We start from the raw sequence: 17,361 nt of genomic DNA, 5'->3' as shown, positions 1-17,361 counted from the left end.
GGATTCAGTGTTCTCCATCCTCCTCCTGCCTGCAGCTCTCCTAACTGAAAGGGGTTAAACATTAACGGGAATGTTTCCTTTGCAACTTCATCTGACTTCCCCCAAGGCTTCGCACATTTCTCCTGCAGCAATGCTCTCCCTGCCTGCAGAAACCTCCCCTGGCAGTCAGGGAAAACTTCCCATCCTGGTGCCACTCAGGCAGCTGCAAGGGCTGGGGAATCAGACGCTCAGATCTGCAGAGTACATTGCTGACGATCAAAAATCATTGTTTTACCTCAGAGCCTTTAACCTCTACCCCTCTGCACTGCTAACTGAGCTGGATGGGAGCACTGGAAAGGAAACCAGCCCTCTCCCTCCTCCTCCTCCTCCCCCCCCCCAGTGCTTAACTGTTTGCCTGCTGAAACTTTCCAGTTTGTAGTAAATAACTGTAGCAGAGAATTGTCTCTGGGCATTGCTGGCAGCTTAAAAGATAGTAAATGGAATATCATAGTATTATACCATGTGAAGGGGTTGGAATGGAGCTTAGAGACCATCCAGCCCCAACCCCTGCCCTGGGCAGGGACACCTCCCACCAGAGCAGGTTGCTCAAGGCTCATCCAACCTTTGAACACTGCCAGGGTTGGGGCAGCCACAGCCTCCCTGGGCAACCTGTGCCAGTGTTTTACCACCCTCATATTAAAAAATATCTTCCTTATAGCCAATCTAAATTTCCCTATTTCAATTTATACCTCTTGCTCCTTGTCCTTTCACTCCAGTCCCCCCCAGCTCCCCTTCAGATCCTGGAAAGCTGCTATGAGTGTCTCCTTCACAAATTGAATGTTTGCTGTTGCTGCCTGTACAAAGGTTCTTTGGGAGTTTAATAAGTGAAATTTAGCAGCTGAAAGTTGCAGGGGTTAGGAAGGTTTGAAGTTCTAGAAACAAGATGATGTGTTTTGGACTGATAAAAAGAATATGTTGGTCAGAGATAAATAGAGAGAAAACCTCCAGGTAAATGAAGGCACAGCAGCTGGTATGGCAGTTCAAAATGATCATTGTCTTCAAGGGCAGCTCTCAATAGAGGCTTTGGCTTGGACTGTTTTTATGGAAGTTGCTGCAACTCCTGAGTGAAAGTTCCTTTCTGTGAATGAATATGTAGGAGATTTCCCACAACGCCGAGTTGTCCTTTACTCTCTGCCCCATTGCTTGTGTGGGTAGGGTAACAATTTAAAATATCATGTTCCACAACTCTTACACTGCTCAACTTTTAACAAATAAACCTCTGGAAAATTCTCTCTTAAAACATATTTTTGGATAACTGTGACAAGACACAGCAATCCTTAAGATATGAACATGGGTGACTGGGAGATGAACAGGGACATGGTCCATGGATGTTCAGTCCCTGTGTCTGTTCTGCTTCCTGAACACCTGTTGCAAGAGGCACAGTCAGGTTGAGGCCACACATGTCCCATAATCTGGTGGAATTGTTTTGGGAAAGTTCTCATGTCTGGATGCGTTTCCCAGTCATGGTCATGCTTAGGAGGACTCAGTGCAGGAGTAGGTTACTGGTTATGATTTGGGAAAGAGGTTTTAGGTTTCTCCTAAGCTGTAACACTGCAGTAAACATGTAGGTAGGAAGACATATTTGTTGTTTATTTGTATTATGTTCAGACTGGATTAGTCATGGATGGAACTACATCTACGATGCTGTGAGAAAAAATCACTGTCGAAGTGGTTGACAGCAGGAAACAAGGTACAACCTTTGTCTTATGCAGCTGAAACTTAAGAAACCATGAACTAGAATTCAGGAAATCATCTTTAACTAATATTTCATTATTCTTTTAAAAACTGCTTATATTTTATCCTTTAAGAGGTTTAAGAACTATTCTACCATATTAAAATGACTTGCACTTTAGGTGGTCTTCATTCTTTGAGAAGGAACTTTGCCATTTCCTTTCCCAGTTAAAGTTTAACAGATTATATTCATACCTAAGCTATCTTTTAAAGCTCATAATACTTTTATTGATCTTATTGTTTTCAGGTTTTGGATTGGGTTTGGTTGTTTGAGAAGTTGATTTGTGTATATATAGACACGTGGGATATATAGGGTAAATAAACTTATAAGGATTTTTTGATCATACTTGAACCCCTTTAAATAATTCCTTGATGTTAAAGCCATTTAGATACAGAACCATGGTCAAAACTGTTTATAATTGGACCCTGAAAGAGCTTTTAGCCAAAACTCAGGCTGCTTGCCCAGCATCTCCTTCAGTTATCAACATCTCACTCTTCCATTAGATTGAGTCTTGCATTGGGATCTGAAAGTTGCTCTCTAATGCCTTTGTCCATTCCAGAACAAGTTCCAAGTTCAGTCTCATTTAGGAAATGCCTTCTGTTCAAGGTGATAGGAACTACATCAAGTTCTCATGTGTTTAAAGTCCCAAGATAAACAAGGTGCTGCAGGACCCTGTGATATCACAGAACAAACTTCTGCCCTAGAAGACTTTCATCTGAAGGAACAATCTTTCCCAGTTTGCCAGAGTGAAATTTCTTTCTGCTTTTTGTCTCATTATCAAAATGCTGGGATGAAAAAATCTTTCCTTTTTTTTTTGCCTGAAGGGACAGTGAGCTTTTTACAAAATCAGAATTGAAGAACTGACATTTGTTTGATGCCACAGCAGATCATACCTACAGGAATCAGTGAAACCTGGGAAGGTGGAGATGGTTCTGTGCCTGTAGTTTGCTGTGTTTAAAGTGTGTTTGGAAGGATATGGACTCTGTGATAGAATCTGACTGTTGTCATGGCAAAACATTATCCATTTCAGGGAACAGAAAGAAAACATTGTCTTCAGTTCCTAGTTTGTTGTAAACACTTTCCATTTTAGAGCAGTTCCACCTGTGTTTTGCAGATGGGAACCTGGGTTTGTTTGCTTTATCAAACGAAACATTTATTGATGCTGGAGTCCTAATGACAAAATATGTATTTAAAAACCCTGCAGGGTGCTGGTCTTCCCTGCTGTGTTGGGAAACAGCTCACTGGGAATGAATGTGTGTCAGCTGCCAGTGGCTCCTGCCCCAGTGTGAAGACTGACTGTCTGCATTTTGTAGACTTCTCCTCCACAGGTGTCTGAGGTCATACCAAGCTGCTGTTTCTAACACTACCTCATTGAGCAGCAATGGAAATATTTGGGCTCCTCACCCATTTCTTGGGTGGGACTTACTCTTCTCCTTGACTTCCTTCCTATGCCTCTCTCTAACCCTTTCTTCTCCTTCTGAATCTCTGAGCACTCGTGTTGAGGTTCATTTTGAACCTGTGCTCAGCACTGAGCAGGCTGAGGACAAAGTACTGCCCATGTGTCCTTTGCTTTGTTCAATTCCTACTGCAAATACATGAGTAACCTTTCCAAACCTTTGTTTGGAAATGAGGAGAGCAATGACAGAGGCAGATTATAAACTAATCTTGCAGATTAACAGAGAGCTGCTGGATTTAACAAAAATCACAAAAAAATAAAACCCGAACCGACCGCCAAAAAGGAAAGGAAATTGAGATTTTAGGAAAAGTCATAGTCAGTGTGCTGGTTCACCAAATGATTGGAAATGTGCACAGTGGAACATTTGTGTCTTCACCCCTGGCACAAACGTGGGATCACACGAGGCACATGCATTATCTAGATCAATTTATGAAAGTACTTTGGAACTTGGGAGTATTTGATAAATCACATGAAGGACAGTGAGATAGCAAGGTTAGGTTAATGAATAATTTGCTTTTATGACCCTTTTTATCCCCAGAGCCAGCAGAAATAGAATACTCATTTAAAAAAGAAAGCGAAAAAAAAAAAAGCCCAAACAAAACAGGTTTTCCTATCGAGAAAAATTCCCTGGTAAATGGTAAATTTTTCTCCCTGTTGGGGAGAAAAATTCCTTCTACACATAGAGAAATAAAACCTTTGGGGTTGTCCTAGTCAGTACAAAGGAACTTCTCCTATCAGTTGTTGTTTCTCCTATCATTGAGTTGAAAGACAAATTCTAGAGCAGAATGGCACAATGATTAGATCTAATCAAATGGATTCATAACTGATATAAATCAGAAAGGACTTTAGTGCTTTGGAGTTCAGAAATTGAGTAGATTCTACTCAGGGACAATTTTTATTTTAGTCAATGTTTAATGCCAGTAAAACAAGGAACCCATGAACAAAAAAACCACTGTAAACCTTTTCACAATGGAAAAAAAAAGAAGAATTAGTTAAGAGTTGTTTATAAGAGACAGATAAAGAAACAAATATGCAATTTCCATAGTCCTGTTGCATGGAATAGGCTTGGAAGAACAAAATATTCTCATTGTCATGAAATTCTTGGAGAATTTGCTGTACAGATTGATAGCTGAGCTGTGTTCAAATGTGGCTGTCAAATGTTTGTGAGTCACTAGGAATTGGAGTATTTATTCTCCTGTTTGTTGTCAATCAGAATTATTTTGCTCAGAGGTAAAACCAACTGAGAGTTTCCCGTTGACATTCTAAGTGAGAAGATTTATTAGTCTGTATTGAAGAGGAAGAACTACTGGAAAAGGCATAGCAGAAAAGAGAAGGATTGGAGAGCTTAAACACAGTATTAATCCTAACATAAAAACCTTGGAAAACCCACTAATTTTGTCCTTTTTTTTCCCCCCCATGAAGTGTGGTGTTCCCTTTCAAGAGGAAGATATGATTGTCCTTAATGGGAATAAAGAAGATGTGGAAGTGTTGAAGAAAAGAATGGAGGAGAGAAGGCTTAAAAGTAAATTAGAAAAGGTAATGTTTTATATATTGTTTCACACAAAATTGACCGAATTCCTGTCTGCAGTGCAATCTGCTCTGGGATTTGCTCATCTTGGTGCAGATGGAAGAAGTTCCTCAGTGAGTTGTGTTGTGTTTAATCACTGTTTTTGCAGGTAATGGGGCTGTGTGTAGTTTTTTGCCAGTGACATTGAAGTTGTATGTACTGAAACTTCTGCCTAGCAAGTGCTCAGTTGTCATGGTTTAACCCCAGCAGCAGCCAAGAACCACAATGCAGCCTCTCACTCACTCCCCCACCAATGGGATGGGGGAGTGAATCAGAAGGGTAAAAGCTACAAAAACTCATGGGTTGAGATAAAGACAGTTTAATAGAGAAAGCAAAAGCTGAACACACAAGAAAGCAAAACAAGGAATTAATTCACTGCTTCCTGAAGACAGGAGGTGTTTAGCCATCTCCAGGAGAGCAGGGCCCATCACGCGTAATGGTTCCTTGGGAAGACAGATGCCATCACTCCAGATGTCCCCCCTTCCTCCTTCTTCCTCCCACCTTATATACTGAGCATGATGTCATATGGTATGGAATATCCCTTTGGTCAGTTTGGGTCACCTGTCCGCGCTGTGTCTCCTCCCAGTCTCCCATGCATCCCCAACTTCCTTGCCAGCGTGGCAGTATGGAAAGCAGCACAGGCCTTGATTCTGTGTAAGCTCTGCTCAACAATAACAAAAAACATCTCTGCATTATCAACTCTGTGTTCTGCACAAAACCCAAACATAGCCCCATACTAGCCTCTGTGAAGAAAGTTAACTCTGCTTCAGCTCAAACCAGCACACCAGTACTCTGAATTTCAGTGCTGGGGCTACAATGAACACCATGCCAGTGATACTGCAGGTTTTTTTCTTGACATTAATCCATTTCAATCATGAGCTCCAGCATCCCTGAATTCCAGATTGGAGTTCCTGCTGGCAGGTTATTAGGCTTTTGATCTCCAAGTGTCCTCTGTTGACCAATGCCAGAAACAGTCTGTGCATTCCTGATCCTCCAAGACCACTGTGTGGAAATTTCGTCCTGTTTTGTGGTTCTTATAGTCCTAAGCAATTAGTACAATGCTAATTCCCACCCTCCTGTTGAGGCCTTGTCTGACCAGACAAAATACCATGGAAATAAAGTCACTGCAGCTCTGCTCTGTGCTCTGCTGTGTGTTCTGTGCAGTATTAGCTGTTCTGTGGTACTGAGCTGGAAGCAACAGTTCTGCAGAGAGGAATTTTTTCAGCATTCCTGTTATTTTCCTGAATAGCTACTCTGGAGGGTGACAAAGCAATCAAAACCTTCAGGGCTAACTCAGGCCAAGGTGCAAACAGTCTTGGCTGAATAATTGTCTGACACTTCCAGCAAGTGAGACTTGAGATGGATGTGGATCATCTCAGCCCTGTTACTGCCCTGGATTTTGGGTGCTGTGGGATTACATGGCATGCAAATGTTTTCCTAGATTGTTTTGAAACAAATACTTGTTTACTTGTCAGTGAGCATATGATTCCTTCTCATCATAAGGTCTTCAGTCATCTCTGCCAGTGTCGCCTCATTGGGCCTGGGCAGTGCATCAGAAGGAGGGTTATCCATAGGAATTCTCCTAGGATTTCTCCTTCCTGCTGGTTTCAATTCCTTCCCCACCCAACCTGTAGCGGTGCCTGGGATTGCCACGGCCCAAGTGTAGGACCTTGCACTTCAAATATGTTTACAAACACCTCGTCATTCAGGTGCCAGATCCTGGGAAGGAGCTTTTCCTTGTAAATCCACCCATAATAACTAGGTGGAAGCACCCTGAGCAGAGGGTTTTCAGGTACCCTGAAGAAGGACAGTGTTGGATGGAACTTGGAGCACCCTGATCTAGTGGGAAGGTGTCCCTGCCCATGGCAGGGGGTGGGACTGGATGATCCTTAGGTCCTTTCCAGCCCAAACCATTCCATGATTCTGTGACATCAGGAGAGCCAAGTTTGCTTTCAGAACCACAATCCTCTGCCACCACCTCCTGGCTCAGCTTTGCAGCAGCATTTGCTGTGGCATTTTTTCCTCTCACTCCCTAACCCTTTGCTTCACAGCAATGAGTTCTCCTAATTTTTACAGCATAATTAAATACCTTTGTTTTCTTTGTGTAGCTTTCTTGCCACACATCCATCATTCTGAATGTATCCAGTCATCCTGTGTGATAGTAATGCTGTTGACTGTTTTGGTACATCTTTCCTTTTCAGCTTGGCATTTATGTAATCAGATTTATGTAATCAACGCCAGGGATGGGTTTCTTATTGCTGTTGTTTGTGTCTTTCTCTGTGTTTTTTTTTTATCTGGGCAAACATGAATTAATTTGGAAAATCTGCTGCACAGATGCTTCTTTAAAATTTGAATGAGCTATTTGCATCTTTTCTTCCCAAGCAATGCTGCAACAAAGAGCTCAGTCACTGCAAGTTACCCAGGAGGGATTTGTGATTAACTCAATAAAATGAAGGGGATGTGAGATGCAGGATTCTGCTGAATTTTTTATTGGAAAATCATCTTTATTCATTCCAGTTAACTGTGTCCTCTTTAGTGTGCAATTTACTGTCCTGCTGTGTAGATTCAGAGTATCAGTTAACTTTCCTGGTAGTAACAAACATCCCTGCAGAGGCTGCAAACCAAAACACTGAATCCAGGGACCTTTGTCTTTTTCCAGAAACTTCATTTTCTTCAATGTAAATGTGAGGTTCCCAAGGTTATTCCCTAATACCAAACATGAGGATCGGTGTTGTGGAAAGAAGAGTTCCACTGTGTAAGACATAAAAGTGTACACCATGGAATTGTGTCTCTATCAAATAGGGATTTGTACATCCTTCCAGGACATCACCAGATTTCTGCTTGTGTTGTTTCAGAAATCAAAGAAATCCAAGTCAGCAGGAGCAGCTCCTCAGCCAGAGACCTCTGAAGGTAATGTCACAGCTCCAAATTCTGTGTTGCTTTCTGAGTCATGAAGATTCATGATTTCAGTTATTTTGTTCTTTGTTTTGTCAGATTCTGCAGGTCCCTCCAAAGCTAAGAATGGAAAGGATTGTGTCAGTTCCAGCTCTGGAGAGAAGAGGCAGATTATCTTCACCAAGAGTTCAGGTTGGTGTTTGATCTTCATGTGAAAAACGTGAACAGAGCTTTGCTCTGCAGTCTGTAACACCTACAAAAATGACACTGCAGAAAGTGTGTGAGGGCTTCTGTTTGTCTGGTTTTCCTTATTCTACCAAGTTTCCTTGTCCCATCTTCTCTCCAACCTCTGTACTCCCAGTACATAGTCCATGGAGTAGGGACTGTTGTGCTTTCACCAAATGCCTGAGACAACAGGATCTCTCTGCTCAGGCTTATGACTAGCAAGTACATGTGACTAATCAAAGAACCACTTTTCTCCACATTGCATTTTTTTCCACTGGCAAACAAGTGAGATTTGCTTTGTTGTCATTCCAATATTGCTTTAAGTTGGTAGGAACCAACTTGAATGAGAGATTCTTATTCACGCAGTGATCCAGTCAAGGCTTTGGTGTATCTTTTTTCTTGGCTATGAGGTAGTGTGAAGGGAATTAGTAGTTTTCTGAAGTACAAGTGGTCAGGAAATATGTTCTGGCAGTTTATTTTGATGAAATGTGTTCAAAATCCCTGATTACTTGACTTTTAATCTTCCATTTTAGCTGCTAATTTGCTGTGTGTCCCTGGGAGCAGTGGAAAATAACCTCAGGACACACTGATGTACCTCCAGCAGCCTTGGAGCTATGAGTGAACTTGGCAGCCCTTTAGGCCAAAGGATGTGTCCTCTCTTTATTCTAGATATATTCTGTTATTTCATCTCCAATTTATACTGTTTTCATCCAGAACTATAAGAATTGGTACATTTTTCAGGTCAGTCTGAGTGTGTAGTGTTAAATCCTGTACATTGCAGCCACAGGAAAAGTCAATTTGAAGAGTCTGAGAATGATTAAATGATGAATTGTAGAGAAACTGTGGGAGAAGCTGAGAGAAATTCCATCAGCAAAGCCTGACCTGCCCTCTGCTGTCTGCTTTTATACAGGATAGACTGGAAAATACGTCATTCCAGAGGATTATAATTGCTCTTGGATGTTTAGCAGCCTCATAATTCTAAGAACGTTTGATGAATTTTTCTTCTCTGAGGGTATAAAAGAAAAAAAAAATAAGCTTTTTGAACTGTCAGGTCGTTGGTTTGTGTTTCTGGCAGCAGTTATGTTGTCCAGAGATGAAGAGGAGAGAGAGAAAATAAAGGCAAATCCATGGGCTGAGGAATGGCAGTAGCACAGGGATCAATTTGTGAACACAGCACCCTGAGGTTTCTGGCCTTGCAGCACACACACACATTCATCCCTTCAAAGCCAGGGGTGGGTAATGCTTTCCAGACAGCTCTTGGTGGCATTACAAGCAACATTGTGCAAACATAAAAAGGCATCTCATCTGTGAGGATTTAGGGTTGCACATACAGTCCCTGAGAGCACATGCAGTGCATTTCACACAGGCTCTCACCAGCTCTGTACAGGCTGTTGTGCCTCAGCTAAATGAAGGATTTGTGCCTCAGTTCAGCTGAGGATGTTGTGTTTCTGCAAACCTCTGCGTTCGTTGCTTTGCACCAGGCACTTGGCACATACTCTTCAAACTACCATCCTTCCACTTGAGAGAAGTTGCTAAGAAAATGATGGGGTTTTGTGTGGTGGTAGATATAATCCACTGGGAGAAATGATATCAGAAACTGAGGGATGGGCATTTTCCTACTACAGATCCAAAGTGATGCAGACCATTGTTATTGGTCATAAATGGCTTTGCAAAGAATAAAGGGAGGAAAGAGGTTCCCTGGGGAAGGCTTGTCACAAGTTTGGCTTTTGTCACTTGATAGCTAATTTCTAAACAATACTGCAGGGTGGTGGAGGCTTTCATGTGTCTCAAGGCTGCAGCTCAGAGCCATTTGTCACTGACAGGAATAAATGTTGTCAATACTGAATTGCAGTGCAAGGGATTTACACAAGCAGCAAAGAATTCCTCTCTCAAGATTTCTAAATGAGTTTGGAGTCTAAATTCTCAAAGCTGTTGAGGACAATTTGTGATAGCTCTGAAAATGTGCACACTTCATTTCTGTACAGGTTGGTTTTAAAACACTGTTTTTCATCTTTATTGTAGTACTTTTGTCAGTGCCAGCTGTTACTCATACTTCATTCTCTCCCTTTTTCTCCCTCAGACAATGGAAATTCATCTATCTCAGGAAAAGTCAATAAGACTTCTTCTACTACCACGAAGAGGTCCATTGCAGACAGTGAGGAGAAGTCTGAGGCCTACAAGTCTATTTTTACCACACACAGCTCAGCAAAACGTTCCAAGGAGGAGTGTTCCAACTGGGTTACTCACACAGCATACTATTTCTGAAGCTGTGAGGAGCCTCATTGTAGCACTCACTGCTGCTTCCTCCCTCAAGGCTTAAAGTACAACTGATACACAACTTCTGTTGTAATCTGGTGTTAGCTGGAGTTACTCAGTTTGTGAGCTGTTTATAAACTTATTAATGACTGATGAGCTTATGTTAGTTGCATCTTCTGTTAAATAAGAGGTAGGTCACCAGAATCTGTGTTGTAGCAGCAGATCTCTTCTAAAATGTTGGATTGTTTTCCTTTTCTCCTCCCAGTTGGATGTGGTCATCCATAATCACTCTGGCTGTGTCCTCAGGAGGAGTGAGGGGAGAAGTCTCTGCCTACTTCTATCCATTTGTGTATCAGATAACAAAGAGTTTTCAATATATAGCACCGAAATTCAAACTTTCTCTAACTTTCTGACAGCAAAAAGAGCAATAATGCTTTTCTTTTGTAAAGCTACTAGGCCCTTGGTACAATTAATATATGTTTCTAAAAGTTCCTGTAGTTTTCTCCAGTCATTTACCTTTTGATATGGGATCTATGAGAATATAATCATGAAAATGTTGGCACAACATTCTTGTTGTACATATTGTGGTAGCCTGGTTTTAATAGCAGAGTATTCACTTGTAAGTTGTCTTTAAAGATGAGCCTGTTGTTTTCCCAGCTGGATTTGGGGGGTTTTGTCTGGTTTAAAGTTGGGAGTATGAGGTGTGAACTTGCTTTTGTCAAAGGATGCAGTGGGACAGGAGCATGAGATTCCCTAGTTTTGTGTTGGAGCAGCAATGTTCTGTGGACATCTCTGAGGAGCAATTTGCCACGTTGAATTCACAGCTGATGAAAACAGGAACTTCTGCACATCCTCTGACATACAGTTCTGAACAGCAAACAACTCTTTGACTGCTCCTTGCTTGTCACAGGAAGATGCTAAACGTAGTGTGTCACCCAGTTTTGCTTTTCTGTTTATGCTTTTCATCCCTGTGATGCTGATTTAAATAAAACTTGCTCTTGTCACATAATCACACCATTTCGTGTTCAGTTGAACAGTTATCCAAGTGCTTATTTTGTCACTGTCAGTAACTTTTCCTTCAGCCCTTGTCATCTTAGCTTTTTTCCCCAATGCAGGAATCCTCTTAAAATGTTCATATTCCATAGCAATGATTTAATGGTTGAATATTTGAATCCAATAATATCCACATGAAATGACCAGAGGGAGGGATGGAAGTTTTTCACCTCCTCTCTCCCTCTTTTTAAGCTGAAATATGCTTTATAATCTTGACACAAACGAGCCAGAATAGAAATGCAGAGAGTAGGAAGCTTTTCAAACCAGGGTATGGTGTTACCTTGTTACTTCTCTGTGTGGAAATGATTAATTATCCTCCTAATTTATGTTTAAAAGTGTCCCCATGTAACTGGCAGTGGTTAAGTGGAGACTCAGATACTGTGTGGAGGTTTCATAGGTGGTCCCTGTTGATTCAAGCATGTTAAATGAAACTTCAAGGATTTTCTTGCTCTTTTGGTAGGTATCATTAAAAACTGGCCTGTTGGTGAATTTATATGGTTGGAAAGCATTTTTGTTCTCCAAAGATGTGACTGCTACAGCACATCAGACAGTCTGAGGTTTAGTGGAGCTTCCAGGATGCACAGCCACATTTTCTGTGCATGTCTAGGATTCAGCTTTGTTCTCCCTGTTCTCTGTACTTTTCATGATTATCCCTTGTCATTTGCTACTCACAGATCATGAACTCCCTGCACTGAAAGGTGTCCTACAGCAGGTTCTTATTTGCAGTCTGATTCTGTTTGACAGTAACTGTTAGAGAGCTATTAGTGCTTTACAGGAGTTCACTTTTCTGTTATTTACATCAGTTATGAATCCTAAGGAGAATGAAATGAATGCTTTTGATTTAGCTGTTGCTTTGCTAAGGAACACAGGGAAACAATGTGCAGTTTGCTCCTCTTAGTGCTACATCAGGCAGAGTTCAGCCTGCTGGAAACAGCATTTCCTGCTCCTTGGGCCACAACAGTGACTTCTTTTTCCATCTAATCTGTTAAAATAAGTTTAGAACTGTCATGATTTGGTTAATGTACCGATTTTTCAAATACCCTTGGGTTCATTAGGCTCTGGGATAAGGAATTACCCAGGGAGGTGGTGGAGTTACCATCCCTGGAGGTGTTTAAGAGGATCTGGTGCTGGAGGATATGGGTTAGGGTTTAGGGGTTACAACAGTGACAGGTTAAGGGTTGGACTTGATGATCTCAGAGGTCTCCTCCAACCTTGATGATTCTGTTGTATGACTTTGGCTATCTGTAACTGGTCACGTGTGCTATGCCACTGTTAGGGCTGTTTTTGCTATTTCTCCATCCCAGCTTGGTGGATGGAGCTCTGAAAACACTCACAGTTCGTAGAGGTGCTGTCAGTGGCTGCTGAGGACTTTTCCTCCCATTCACAACAGACCAGCTGGGAAGGGATATGATATATTGTTGGCATGTGATGCAATTCATGGCCACAATTGGCTGTTGTTAGTGTAAAACAGAGGAGCCCAGAGCAGCCACTGGTGCAGTTGGTAGTGGGGACTGCAGTGTTGACTTGGCAAGTTTTAATGGATGCAAGGGAATAGTTTGCTGGAGGATGTTTGCTTTGTTGTGGTTTGCTTTTTGTGGGGGAGGGCAATTTAATTTTCTTTTAATGTAGATGAATTTGAATGCTGGTGAAAGTTGAGAACTGCAGAAGTCTTAGAATCTGAAACCTGAGTTTTGTGAGATGCCACAAGTCTCCTGCAGCACCACATCCGTGTGCCTGTTCCAGGGAATTCACACAGCAGTTAGGCTTCTTAACACCACATTCAGGCCTTGGCCTCTCTTCTGAAGAGCTTTGAAAAGCTCCAATTAGTGTCAGTCAGATAATAGGGGGATGTTTTTGTGATGTGGAACCTGCTCACTGGGACTTGGACCGAAAGTCAACAACTTCCTTCACACAGCCCAAAGATCAAACGCTGGTCGTGACACCTGGGCCAGGTATGCACGAGGGGGAAAGGGCTGGAATACACCCTGAGTCACAATCCTGGCTGGCTGCACACGTGTAGAGCTTCACTCCTTTCTCTGCTGGTGCCTCTGAGGCCAAAAACCTGAGGGTGTTCACACATGAACTCTGTCCGTGTTCAGAGCTGCAGCTTCGTTCCCTGGTCATGCTAAATCAGGTGTGATATTTAATGCTGTTTCACAAGGTATCCACAAACTACCTCTTCCCCTGGTCCCAACTGATCCATAACAGCATCCTCAGAGGCTGTGGAGCAGCTGTGGTGCAACAAACCTCCCTGTGCTCCCCCGTGCCATGAACAGATCTGTGAATGGGATCAGAGGTGTTGGTGTTTTGTCTTCACAGAGGGCAGTGATCCTTGCACACCTCAATCCTTGCACACCTCAATCCTTGCACATCTCCCATCCTGGAGCTGACAGAGGTGACTTCCCTCCTTTACTCCCTGACCTCCAGAACCTTTGCTCTTTTCATCTCACCATATTCCCAGTGCCTTTCACTCCTTCCCGTGGGTTTTTTAGTGGAGGCAGATGACAGCCAAGCTCTGCAGCCTGTCCTGCTATGAGCCCATTGCTCTTGGAAGTTACTTGGAGCTCTTGTCCTCTCCAGCCTGTTTTTTTCTCCCAAAAGACCTCTGAAAACTTGTTGTCTTCAAGGATTTTCTCTCTGTGTGAATCTTAGTTGAAACTGAACACGGTTTTATAACGTTGCTAGCACAAGGGAGGGCATAGCAGCCCTGAATCTCTAGAAAATGAGACTAAAACCCTTCAGAGAAATAGCAGCTGTCAGGGAGGCAGAGTTGAAGAAGAGGGACATGTAGTATCTGTTCTGGAATGACTGGAATTGAGTGCCATCCTGCTTGCAAAACTCCATAATCAGTGAATGGTGAGCTTCAAGGGTCAGACATCATCCTGGAATATGTTAAAATTCATTTCCCATGATTTATCTTTTAGGAATAATCCTGGAACTATCTTCTCTCAAATGATAATGAAGTTTGGGAGCTGAGTGGTGGGAAATGCACATGCTTTGCTGTGAGTCTGCTTCATTCTCCAACTTCCACACCATGAGATCATTACATGCCAATCCAATTGACCCCAAAAAAGCTGAAAGTTCCCTTTAAAACATGATGTTTGTTAGGCTGAAACATTTCTTGCTAATGTGCTATTCTTAGCTGAAGTGAACACACACAGTGGTGTGAGTGTCCTGTCTCTGCAGCCCAGACACAAGTTGCAGTTGGTGTGTTTTGCTTCAGATTCAGAGCTGTGCTGACCCTGCCAAGGAGTTTCTGAGCTGCCTTTAAAAATAAAAGGGCTGTTTAGACATTACAATCCACAGAGGGTCTGAAATCAGTGAGTGCAAATCACAGACAAGAAGTGTTTTGTTGGGAGGATCACAAATGGGACTGATTACTGCTAGACAGTGTGGATTTCCTTCTGGAGGATGGAGCTGATAGAATTCCTTCCTGACAGCTAGAAATTATAATTGGGTTGGGTTGGTTGTTTTTTTTCCCCCCCTGTTTCAAACCTCACCAACCTTCAAAATGAGTAAGAGGCATTGAATCCCAATCCATCTGCAACTCTGCCTATAAACCAGGATTTTAAGGTAAATATCCATCCAACTGCCCATTCCTGTGGATGTCCTGCTGGCACTGCCAGAGCTGTGGGTTTGTCAGGCATTGACCTTCCTGTGGGTTAAAGTATCTCTTACACGTCAGGGACAGAATTCAATTCACACATTGACCACAGATCTTCTTTGGGGAAGAACTGATTTCGTTATGGCATTGAGGAAAATGAAATGCTCTCTTTAAAGTGTTTCCCTCCCAGGTCTTTGTAACACATCCAGCAGAACTTCATGGAGTTTTTGTGGCAGCTCTAAGAGGTTTCTCAAAGGCTTAAGGGCAAGTTGGTGAAGAACAACCCCTTCCCCTTGCAGAAGTGTTCATTTCTGACTGTGGTAGTGCTTTTTCCATCCATTTTCCCCTTTGTTTCCTTTTCTTTGTCTCCTCCTTTCTGCTGCCTACAGAAACCAGACTCTGCTTTGCTCCGTGAGGATCAGGAGGGCAGGGAATAGGGAATTACTGGGGTGATGATGCTCTGGTTTTTAGCCCTCTCTGCTCTTTGGGGGCTGATCTGCTTTCGTTGTGCAGCCAAGACATACTGTCTCATCCAGCTGAACTGTCTCCATCTCCCAGTCCCTGTTCTAAATGGGACAGAGCTTGGAGTCAGGATAGGCTTGGAGCTTGTCACTTCTTGATCAGGAAGAATTTCTGCACTGGAATGTGCTGCCCAGGGAGGTGGTGGAGTCACCATCCCTGGAGGTGTTTAAGGAACAACTGGATGTGGCACTCAGTGCTCTGCTCTAGCTGACAAGGTGGTGATGATCACAGGTTGGATTTAGTCGTCTCGGAGGCCTTTTCCAACCTTTTTGACTCTCTGAAAAGCTGACTTGATTCTGGAACTAACTCTGTTATTAGCCTAAAATAGAAGCAATTTGACAGTGTGACATTTTTATGCCATGAGTTTCCTCTTTCATTTTAATTAAAAACACATTTTTTAATTAAAAGTAATCCCGAGGAATGACTTAACCTCGGTGATAACTGGGGTTTGCCCTGCCTTGGAAGGGCTGTGCTGGATGGACTGGGTGTAGCTTTCTGCAGCTTGCCTACAAAGCTAAAGAAATGCAAAGCAGCTTATTGCTCCTTTCTGCTGACTTTAGCAACTAGGTAGGACAAATTAAAAACAGAAAAAGGGAATATCTAGTCTCAACCTGGAGATTTAATGGGTCCCAAAATGTGCTGAAGTCTTTGGTCTATAAATGGGCTCTTTAGTGTGGTGTCAAAGAAGTTAAAAAGCAAGGGAGCTTTACCAAGCTGCCTTCATTGTTTAAACTTGTTGAACTCATGTTAAGGCTAATGTACATTTATTCAGACTGACAAAGTGCTGAATTTACACAACAGGGATAGTAATAATTAGGTCAGATACTTTTGAAATGGCAGTGGGGAGAGGGGGGGGGTGGGAATACTCTTTTATGCTTATGAATGGGAACGATTATTAGCACTGCATGTGCTGTTCTCACCCCCTGCACGGGCAGTGCCACGTCCCAGTCCCACCCTGTCTGCTCCAGTGCCAGTCAGGCTTTGCAGCACATGCTACTTGGACAACACGGTCTTCCTAACGTGATTACACGTATTTTTAGTAAGCCCAGAATTACCTTTTTGAAGCTGATCTCCTCTTCCCTGCTGGGCTCTGACAGGGAGCGATAAATTATATCAACAAAATCAAAAACTCACTCATCCAAACTGCATTGTCTCATCAAGCTGTTGAGGTGGAACTCTAATTTTTCCGTTAAAACTACCCAGTTATTACCTAGTCATTGTGTTTCCCTGTTTATTGTTATTTACATCACTTCCATCCTGGGTGAGATGAGGTGTCTGTACCTTTGCACCTTCCGCAGGTATTTGGTGCTGGTGACTCCTCGCATGGAATCTCGGATTAGTTAGTGCATGGAGTTCATCCAGCGCAGCAGGATTTGTTTCTCCAAGACCGTTTTTTTCACGTCTTTCCTAATATTTGAACAAGCGCTCTTGTTTAATTCAGTGAAACAGAATCTGCTTGCATTTGAACTGTGGCCAGCAGCAGGCATGCTGCGCTGCTTGGATGTCTTAAGCTGGAGCCATTTACTTCCCCATTGAGATTTTAAGCTACTCCAAGCTCATTTGGTTTGCATGTTCCCATTCTTTAAGGAATTATTAAACAAATCCCACTGGCTGCAGAGACGAGGCTCCACGGGCATAGCCAGCCCGGCTAAACCGCAAAAAGAGCTGGAATGTGAGTGAACTGGGTGAAGATTCCGTGTCACACATCCCCACACATTTACAAGCACCTGTAAATGGGTGTGATGCTCTCCGGGGGGATGCAGGGAGAGGGCAGAGGGGCGGCGGGAGCATCCCGGGGGCTGTGAAACACATGGATCCCGAAGGGGACGGCAGAGCTGGGGCCGAGGCAGGCTGGGCACGGGGATGGGAATGGGTTTTAGGAGTTTATTTTAGTTTATTTGAGGAATTTTGCGGCAAATCCCAGCGGTCTCAGGTCGCGCTGCACTGGCCACTCATGACCACGAGGTGGCGCCAGCAGCACAGGCACGACCGGGCTGGAGCATCCCTGGATA

The 17,361-nt window shown here is 42.9% G+C and overlaps 1 protein-coding gene across 1 annotated transcript in view; it reads left to right on the top strand.

The window, feature by feature from the left end:
• Positions 1-10,179, top strand: part of RTFDC1 (replication termination factor 2 domain containing 1) — a gene marked incomplete at its 5' end in the record, with an annotated part of 23,567 nt that extends 13,388 nt beyond the window's left edge. The window contains 4 exons of the mRNA XM_009082330.1: positions 4,650-4,763; positions 7,650-7,704; positions 7,789-7,881; positions 9,995-10,179. Of these exons, the coding sequence (XP_009080578.1) occupies positions 4,650-4,763; positions 7,650-7,704; positions 7,789-7,881; positions 9,995-10,179 (447 nt within the window). The remainder of the gene's footprint in view (positions 1-4,649; positions 4,764-7,649; positions 7,705-7,788; positions 7,882-9,994) is intronic.
• Positions 10,180-17,361: the final 7,182 nt, after the last annotated feature.

Source organism: Acanthisitta chloris, unplaced genomic scaffold (assembly GCF_000695815.1).
Source record: "Acanthisitta chloris isolate BGI_N310 unplaced genomic scaffold, ASM69581v1 scaffold26120, whole genome shotgun sequence".
NCBI lineage: Eukaryota > Metazoa > Chordata > Aves > Passeriformes > Acanthisittidae > Acanthisitta > Acanthisitta chloris.
The sequence above is the reverse complement of the archived record's forward strand: the minus strand, read 5'-3'. Positions and strand labels throughout refer to the sequence as shown.